Source organism: Nuphar pumila, chromosome 1, assembly GCF_984573655.1.
Source record: "Nuphar pumila chromosome 1, dmNupPumi1.hap1.1, whole genome shotgun sequence".
NCBI lineage: Eukaryota > Viridiplantae > Streptophyta > Magnoliopsida > Nymphaeales > Nymphaeaceae > Nuphar > Nuphar pumila.
Genome location: NC_143249.1, coordinates 42,045,947 through 42,056,057, shown reverse-complemented (window position 1 = coordinate 42,056,057; position 10,111 = coordinate 42,045,947). Strand labels below are relative to the sequence as shown.

The window sequence follows — 10,111 nt, the reverse complement described above, 5'->3', positions numbered from 1 at the left end:
GTAAAGGGCAAGAAAATAAGGTCCCTAAAAGCTTTTAAAAAGGAAAGTTTAAAAAGGGGGGTCTCATGACTGAGACATAGAAGAAGTTTTTTTTTTTTTTAAAAATGACCTTTTTTGCAAAGATTCAGGTTTAACCCTTACCTAAATGGGTGAAGACTCAGGTTTACCCCTTGACCTGAACGGGGTTGAAAAGAACGAAATCCTCGATAACAAAGGGTTGATAAAAGGGGGTGAGGAAACCGTGATGGACTTTCGAATTTTGCACTAAATCCAAAAGGGTTGCAAAAGGTGAGAAAATAAGGTCCCTAAAAGCTTTGAAAAGAGAAGTTAAAAAGGGTGGTCTCATGACTGAGATATAGAAGAAGCTTTTAAAAGAAAAACTTTTTGCAAAGATTGATGTTCAACCTTAACCTGAGCAGGAACTGTCTATGGTGGGACAATGAGGAAAAATAGAAAAATGTGCAAAAGATTTGAGACCTCGGGCGCTCAAACCAAAAGAAGGAAAAGAATATGAAAACCCAGATTTTCAAATCATAAAGAGAGATAATAAAAAGGCGCAAGGATTTATAAAAAAGACATCATGCTCTTGCTTCATGTCAGGATAGCCAGAAAATTTTTATAATAAGACAGAAATTGTAGTTGATCAAAATGATTAAAATATGCACGTATATGCAAAAGATATTCCCTCGTCTACCTGGGGTATTACCTCCAACTAGGCTAACCTCATAAAATCAAGAATCAAATTCAAGTTGTTGCTATCGGGTTTCTTCAAGGAAGCTATCCATTTCCTTAATATGAAAAGAGAGAAATCGTTCTCAGTTTCATAAAAGCGAGTGAATGAAAAGATATTGACAATGAATTTCACATAAGTAAAGACGATTCTTGACAATTTGACAGCTTGATATCCGGGGTTTACCCATCATATATCTTTGCATTCTTAGACACATAAACTGGAGATTTAAGACCTTTTAGGGTTTGAAGGGAAGTTTGGCCTATCAGCCTTCAACTTGGAGATATTTCAAATCTTCCCTAGAAGAGCATGCCACATTCTCCTTCAACTTGGAGATGATCAAAGCCTTCATTGTCCCCGGGGATTAGACTCTCATGTCATCCTTCAACTTGGTGACAATTGAGAATTCTCCACTTACGAACATGTTGTGTTTTTCTTGGTTAAAAATTTGTTCCTTGTAGCATGAAGCAAGCACTTTGTAGGAGAAGTTCATCACATCAGCCTTCAACTTGGTGATGATCCGAGTCTTTCTTTTCTTTAAAGATCTAAAACTCTCATATCATCCTTCGACTCAGTGATACTTGAGAGATCTTTTTTGCAGGTAATTCACTATGCTTGGAGAAATGAAGTGGATTCTATACCACACAATATATTTTCACTGCCTTATCGCTAGAAGAATTGCCTTAAAAAAATGTCTCCTTGCTATAATCAATATCAATTCATTTGTGGCTTTTCAACATCAATGAATTTTTCTCTGCCGGCCATACCAATGATTTCTCCTTTGTCCATTTTAGTTGACCAATAGAAAAAGCTTGAATTTTTCTTCTTATCTCACAGAAGTTTCACCATTTTTAAAGAGAATACATGCGGTAGTTCAAATTTCGTTGGACTAGATTTTGGATCTAATATCCAAATCTATATCTAATATCCATATGGATCAGATCCTAATTAATATAGGTCTTGGACTGAGTCCAGATTCATATTAATTTGGATCATACGGATCAGATTCGGTCTGATCTAACCCAGACCCGGTCCCATCCAGATGGGCCTTTTTTGGAAAAATGCAATATTTAGGCCAACCATAGCCTGAATTCAAGAAAATAAAATATTGTTGAATTCAGAATTTCAAGGCCAAAATGCAATATGTACAACTTGAATTTTACTTCTAAATTTAACCCAAAATTTGCCTGAATTTTGCTTGATTTTAAATGTCAAAAATAAAGGTTTTTACCACATTTCAATTGGCTTGTTTAGGTCTTGTCAATAAGACTTGAGTCGAACCCGGATTCAATTGACGCTACCTAATATCGAGTATTTATTAATTTTTTTACAACACTTAGCCAATTTTTCTGAAATCTCCGAACTTAATATAGTATAAAAACACACGATATTACAAACAAAGACCCAAGCCCATGAAATATTCCCTAACACTATAAGATAAGATCAACTCTTCATAGATAAAAAAGGGATTTGCAATCTTAGGTAAGATCTGTTCAGGGAGCAAAGCTTCCTTTTCTATCAAATAGGAATGGTTGTTGCACAAAATGTACTTCTAAGTAATTGCTCCTTAAAAAAAGACTATATACGACTTGTAATGATTCGTAACAAGAACTTCTACCAAAAATATCTCTGATCAATGTCACTATTGCAAGGGTTTTGATCATATGAAGAATTATTGTCTCATTTTCAGAAAAAAGAAGGGTGGTGCATATGCAGCCTCTGAGGATGTCATGCCCAAGGAGGAGCAGTCAGGTGGTTCTTCAGTGAAGTGATGAATAGTGGGCAGCTTCATAGATTAGAGCATGTTCAACAGAAAATTCATCATCAGATTCATCCTCTGATTGGCTTATAGACTCTGGGGCATCATGCCCTATGACACCTCTTGAGCCTGTCTTAACCAACTGTTGTCCCTTTGGTGGCATCTTTTGCACTGTAGATACCCCACCCAAACTATATCTTAGTCATACAAATTTTTACGTTGAGCAAAATGATGTTACGATGATGAGTTTATGCTCATATCTAGAAATTGAATTGAGATAGGTGCAATCACATGGCACAAATGCAATGTGCCACTGCACCTGAGTGCCCTTCATATGCGCAGACAAAGGGTGCTTAGGTGCAGTGACACATAGCATTTGTGAAATGTGATTTTACCTGATCCGCCCTCATAGAAATTCGGATTTGGGTTGGACATTTGGCACAAATATGACATAGTGAAAGCCCTAGTGCACAATAAGCAACCAATAAAGTTTTTTCCTTAGTGAGAAAGAAAGGAACCACATTTTTCCTTGTGTCACCCCCTATAAAGTCATTCTTTCACCATGCATCTGTACAAGACCCAGTACTGCACACACGGGCGCACATACACTTACACATACACACACATAGAGGAAGCATGGATCGTCCAACTATGGGTTTAGTTAGACTTGGAAACAAGTAGACCCTATGGAACCGACAGCAGGCGCTTGCTCTTGGAGTTTGGAACCATTGTTGTATGCTCCAACACTCTAGAGGAGCTACACAGCTTCTCAACCAGTGTCCAAGACCCAGCACTGGAGTTATCCAGGTCGAATTTTTCGATAGACTTATCTTGAAATTTTAAGGTGTTAAGACTCGGTTCAATTCTTAATCATGGCAGGAGCATGGAGGACATTCGGATGAATTTGGAGGTTGTTAAGTATGGTGCAACCGTCTTGCTCTTGGTAAGCTCATAACAAGGTCCTGTTTAGCAGCCAATAGTATGGGTGACCAACCTGGCCTGTCATAAAGGTGCACCGCAGTCGAAACCGGCCAGGCCTCAAAATCCTGGACCAGGCAGGGTGGACCATGTGCACCCACCCTTTGTTTCGGACTGGGCTGGGTGGGTGCACAATTTGACAGCAGCTCAGAGTGGAAACCCCTTGTGGACCACACAAGTGACTTCCCAAGGCCTGCGATCCGATTACGGTAAGTAGTTAACCAAAAGTTGTAGATCACTGCATCTGGAATTTCACGACAAGGGTAAAATCTCCTATAAATTAGAAAAATTCTGTGCTTTTTATAAAAGCCTTGGAAAATATTGGCGTAAAGAAGAATTATACAAATTTTAGAACAAAGAAAGTGTCCCCTTGTATGCTATTTTTAAAGGAAACTTACGCAAATGGTATGCCCTCAGTGTCCTTTTGACATTACCTTTTAACGATAAATTTGCAATATTTCAATATATCGTGATTTTGTTGGAGTTTTCTTTTGCTTACCAAGTACCGGCATTTCCCTACATTTTGAGAAAAAAATGCAATATTAATCACTAAGGTTGCTCCTAATTTCTATAGTTTCCTTGATAATTTGCAAGAATCCCTTTCCTATACATTTGAAAGCTGATTGCTTGTGAAAGCTAATTCTATGGAGTTGTTTTCTTTGTCTAGCCGTGGACTTGTTCTGAAATCCTGACTTTGTGATGCAAATCTGAGGTCAGATTTACAATAACAAAACTAAATTACGCCTATTACCAAAGAAAGCTTGAAAAGAAGAAATAATGAAAAATATCAATTAAAGTTGCAAAAAATTCAGAAAATAACAAAGGTTTAAATCATCCAATTCTGATTGAGAAACCCCTATAATGACTATTTATAGGAGTAGCCGAGAAACCCCAAGTCTATTTCGGATCTGAGATGGATCCATTACATTACAAGATCCAAACATAAAAAAAACCCAAATGGATCTCTTGGATCCGGGTTGCACGTAGCTCCGTTCCTACTCGGGTTAGAAAATGTGTGTAATTGGACGTAAGGGTGGCAAAATGGTTGTTCTCTATCATTATGCAACTATTTGTGCTCCATTTCCCATGTAATCATCTCATTTTCTCTGCCGTTCACTATAATTTGCTTCTAAATAATATTCTGGTAAGTAATGTTCTCACTCTCTTTCCCTTTCTTGTCCTGATTCCAAAATCTTGTTTAAACCATAATATAAGAAGCATGGTAAATCTATATCAACACGCTGACTAATAAACAAACCAGACTGTAAGACCAAGAATTGGTATCTTTTAATGCTTTGGAATGTCTGATATCAATGACAAGTAAATTCCTCCCATCTCACCAGAGCCATCATCGATTCAAAACCCAGCGGAGGCCAACAACCAGCTACGTAATTACCAAGAAGAAGTTTAATAACAAAGAAAAAATAGGATTTACCCCATTCAGAAGCTAAAAAGAAAACATGCATGAGAAACTATCAACAAGATGAAAGCACGGAATATAAATAGAAATTTGAATACCAAATCCAAGGACAAATATGCTTTCAAGGTTTCTCGTTCTCAAGTTCTTCTTCTTGAGATATTCAAGACTCCTAATGTCATTGAGAAAATACAAAAATGGTAAAAACAACCATTAATTTGCAAATAAGCACACCAAACATATCACCCTAAAAAACACACAACCAACTGCCCACAAAAAAAACAAAAAAAAGTTACCTATACAATTTTGCTATATAGAAAGAGAGGGAACTTGCTGGACCAAAGGGCACAACTAAAAATTTCTGACGGTATTGAGAACAGGCAGTAGATTACATTGCACTTTGCTTTTTGTTTTTTCAATTTTCGAGAAATTAAACAAAAACAGTCTCTTCTTTTTTGTTCTCTCATTTTTTTTCAGAAGGAAAGAATGGTGATCCATTACCCCAAGAAAGGGGGGAAAGGATTCACCACTATGTGCTTGAGGGGGTGCTCCACATCACCACCCCCTCCGTGCTTTACAAACTCAGCAGGTGAAAGGAAATTACCATGGCATACACATACTATCATTATCTCTTCCCCCTTGTCATATTTATAGAGGAATCCCTCTGTCTTCTTTCCATTCTGCCCTCCTTTGGTACAAACATAAGGCAGCTCACCCATCATCAGCTTCATTTTTGCAGGAATACTCTCTTCTCGAGCAACTGAACTTCCCTTGATGCCATGATGGTTGGCTGGCAATTGTGTGTCCACATTGCCACTCAATCCTGGAAACAAACAAGTGTCAATAGTCACCACAGCTTGGGACAGACTCACATGATTAGAGAGAGAGAGAGAGAGAGAGAGAGAGAGGAGGAAAGTGAAAGAGACTTGTAAAATTCACAAGAAAACTCCACTACTTGAAAATGCAGGCAAGAACTCAAATGGCACATGCTGATCTCTCGTGCTTCTAAAGGTACATGGCGTTCCAGAACACGATCCACCCTCATGAGTAAAAGAATCAAGGTACATTATAACGTGGGAGGAAGTTAAAGTGCATTTGTATGCAGGTGAAAGAAAGTTCTAATGAAAAGAGAATAAAGGAGAAACTTATGCCAAAGTTTACACGACACTCCATTGAACTCTTTTATAGAAAAAAAACTTGAGCCTCATTACAATACACTCTTCAACTTTAATATCAACTTGAGTCACAATTATATTGCGTCTAGATATACCTTTCCCTAAAAGAGAAGTTTCTTGTACAAACGAGGGGAAATATCTTTCTACCAATTTGACGAACATCCTTGCAACCTGAAGCTCTCGTGCATCTCAAAAATGCCCCTAACAACATAATAATTCCATGAAATTGCGACTTTTTGTTCAATCACAAATTGTTAAAAAGTTGAGAGAGAGAGAGAGAGAGAGAGAGAGAGTAGTTACACGTTCGGCAAGAAGTCCACCTAATAAAAGACCGACACAATCTCCAAATAGTAATGAATTTTCTAGATGAGAACACAATTGGTTGCATGAGTCGAAACCAAAACTTCCAAAAAGAGCACCAAAACAATGAAGACTTTACCAAATCACCTGGCCTTTCTTGATCGCAGACAACCTATAGAAAGTCCACAATTTAAATAATAAATTGATCAAAGTGATATGAAATGACTGGTCTGGATTGCATTGTCTGTGGTAATGATACCAGAAGCCGCTGCTTTAGCACTCATGCTTTACATAAATAAATTTTGGGCACATCAATGCACTGAAGCTAGAGGACTAATGATGTTCCAGGTAGGAATATACTGGAAACGATGAAGATTTGTAACCCCTCCAACACTCATGCTTAAGGTCACAGGAAGTAATTTGTTGAAAATAAACTGGACTGAAGTTACGAAGAGCTATCACAAAACAGAGACCACATGCACTTACAACTCAGACAATTTGCTGTAATGAAGCCCAATGGATCTACTCGCCTTCACTTCTACCAATATGATTGAAGCGAATCGTACGTATCGATTGGGGAAGTTGACATATATGTGAAGAAATTATTGTAGAGATGCATCTCTGAGGTCATCGTACTATTAGGGTAAAAAATAGTTAAATCGGTGGGTGAAGAGCACTGCACACAGCCCCAAAAATTTTAAACTGGACATATTGGAGTCTAAACGTGCTAGTCCTTAGAATGGAGGACAAAATTGACAACCAGCAAGAAACAACTCAACTCTACATGTGCCCTCAAGGAAAAAAGGTTAGACGATGACGTACATAGGGCACCTTTCGGCGTGGAGGATTCATGGTATTATTAGCTACTAAAGGATAAAGGATAAAGGACAAACCACAATGAAAATTCCAAAAAAATATTCTGTTTTTTTCATCTAACTTTAACATAAATTACCAAGGAAGAAACTAAATAAATCAGAAGAAAAAAAACAGAATTCACCCATCAGCATCTCAGCATAACAATCTTGGTCTAATAGCCGTTAGATGCAACTCACTGTACACCAACACCGTTTGATCTAGATCCTTTTTTTCATGAGAGCTTGACGTAGTTCTTTTTTCTTTTTCTCTCTCTTAAGGAAAAAATGGTGCTTATAAGAATAATACATAAAGTACTCCAAACAATTAAACGATGAGATTATGATAGCCATGGAAAAGTATCTTGCACTATGGGATTCAACAATCCAACGAAGAAGAAAGCACTGAAGAAAATCCAACAGGCAGTTATATCCGCAGGAAAAAAAATGACAAATCAAGAACAACCTTGCCAAGAAAAATGGTACCATCAAAACCAAATTTTCAATTTTCTCTCATCTACTCAAAATTTATGGAGAAAAGGAAACAAAAAAGAATGAAGAAATATACCTTGAGCAGGTGGGATGTCGGGATCCGATACACCCGACGAACTGCTGCATCGTGAAGACGCAGGAAAATGGCTGGAGAAACCTAAATTCTGCCCCCGAATGGAGTGCTGACCGCCGCGAGACACCCCGAGCCGGCACGAGAAATCCACCGAGAAAGTAGATACACCTCCCCTCGATCTCCCATCGCCCTGATTTGGATCCAGGGTTAGTGTTTCATCGACGCTCTTCCCCAATCTCTGCCTCTTGGCTTCCGTCCCCTCAAATGCAGTTGCTTCGTCCCTTTCCCGCCTATCTGGTGATGAAAATCCGATCTCCGATGAAGACTCCAGCCACGATTTCTTTGCCGGAAGGGAGGACCACCGTAGGAGCTTGTTCGCGCGGAAGGGAAACAGCTCGCCGGACTCGATCACCGCCGGATCAGTGATGGATGCCGCCCTGCTGAGTTTCTTTTTCTCCGGGGAGAAGCACCCGCCCAATGACAGTCCGAGATTGAGCTCGAGTCCGACAGGCTCTTCGTTCTCCGGCTTGGGAGTCTCCTCCTTCCGGTGATCTCCGGCCATGAGTTTCTGCAGAAGATCCATCTGGATACTGATTCTGGAGCTCACGCACCACGTCCCACGCCCGGCAACTACTCGGGCGTCGGACGCATAAGCCATCCGATTATTCTAGCAAGAGTCGGTCGGAAGAAGTAGACAGCAATGCTTAAGCTGTGAGATCACGACATACTGGCTAGAATCCGAGCAACATCAGTTCAGTTTTTGCTATTTCTTACTCCTTCAAACGCCAGAATTACACCCTGACCGCCTTCAAAAGGATATCGCTTCCGGGAGCTTTCCCTGTTCCTCTTTCGCACGATCCAAGCACGAGCAAAGCGAAAAAGTTACCATTTTTTCCGGCTTTGTCACCCGAATCTCCAAATCGCTAAACAAGATCCTGGTGGATTCGCCCAGAATCTCTCTCTCTCGCGCGCGCGCCGGAAAAGAAGAAGAAGAAGACGCTAAGATTCCTCCGGCAAGGCACCGGAAGAACCGCCGGAGATACACGATCGAAACGCTCGGAAAACTCACCCCCGCACTCGAAACCAGCCGGAATCTATCGCTCCAATCGCCAGAGAATCCTCCCGGTTCCACTCCCAGACCTTCCGTACATCGAACGCCGGACGGAAGTACAACAGCGAGACCAAGCGGGAAGCTTCCCGTTCAACGGCCGGGATCGGGCGGGGATCCGCCGCCACCGCCGCCACTGCCACCGCCACCGCCACCGCCACCGTCGGATCTTAGGAGGAAGAAGAAAGAAGGACGGAAGGAAGGCGTAAAGCAGAAAATTGAAGGGCGGCAACGAAGTACTCCGCACCGGAACTGGTGCGGGGATTGGATGAATCGACACGTTTCAGTGCAAGCTGTACAATTGGAGGAATTAAAGTGCGCTGTCTCTCTCTCTCTCTGCGCGAAAAGAAGGTGGGGCGCTACTACTCTCGAGATTCGGTCCGGCTACGTGTCGAGAGAAAAGGGCCTCCCATTGGTTAAAGGAACACGTGGTTGCCTCGATCTCTGGTATCATCATCTGCCGACTGTTAGCCAAGGGCGAAGACGGGTCTCGGGTCCACTGGAATTTCGATTGAGATCCCTAAGTTTTCTATCTAAATGTACTAGGCGTTTGATACTTTTCACTCTTTCTGGCTGAACCCGGGCCCCGATCAGCCCCTGCCTAATCAAGTAAGTCCGGACCCTGAAACAGGACCTTTTCGGCTTTCCATCATAGTCGGATCTGGGCCCCGGATCATCGGATCATTTGACCCACACCATCTGCCCTGTTGTGGATGTGGATCGGACTCGGAACTCATCAGAGTACAAGATTCGGATCTGATATTATTTTTTTTCAAAATTAATCAAACTTATTTGTTTTGTAAAACAAAGGGCCCACAAGAGTCATCTAGTAGAGGTAAGTTGTAAATGTCACCAAATTGACAAGACATCCCAAGTTCGAAACTTATGGAAGGCATTCCTTGCCAAGGTCTAAGCTGGGTGTACTCTTTGGTTGGTAGGAAAGACTTTCAATGGTTGGTAGGAAAGACTTTCAGCGGAAAGCCTACCAATGTACGATATTGATAATGGATGGATGGTTTTTCCTTGGCCTAGCAAACAAGAAAAAAAAAACATCTTTGGTCCAAATTCCTTGCCTCCATCTTTGCATGGGTTTTTATTTTAACCTTTAAACCCACCTCTATCTTTTGTCCAAACCGGGCGAGACAGCCATCCCTAGTAGGATTTCACTGTCACATTTCTCAAACATTAAACGGGATTTCAGGTGGACACAGATATGAACTGGTTCGGA

The 10,111-nt window shown here is 40.7% G+C and overlaps 1 protein-coding gene across 1 annotated transcript; it reads right to left on the bottom strand.

Moving 5' to 3' along the window:
• Window positions 1-4,951: 4,951 nt before the first annotated feature.
• Window positions 4,952-9,215, bottom strand: LOC149848811 (ninja-family protein AFP3-like). The gene is made up of 2 exons (XM_090012560.1): window positions 7,779-9,215; window positions 4,952-5,707 (listed from the first exon to the last, which is right to left on the bottom strand). Exons 1-2 carry the CDS (start codon window positions 8,431-8,433, stop codon window positions 5,382-5,384), a joined length of 981 nt encoding a protein of 326 aa, XP_089868686.1. The 5' UTR covers window positions 8,434-9,215; the 3' UTR covers window positions 4,952-5,381.
• Window positions 9,216-10,111: the final 896 nt, after the last annotated feature.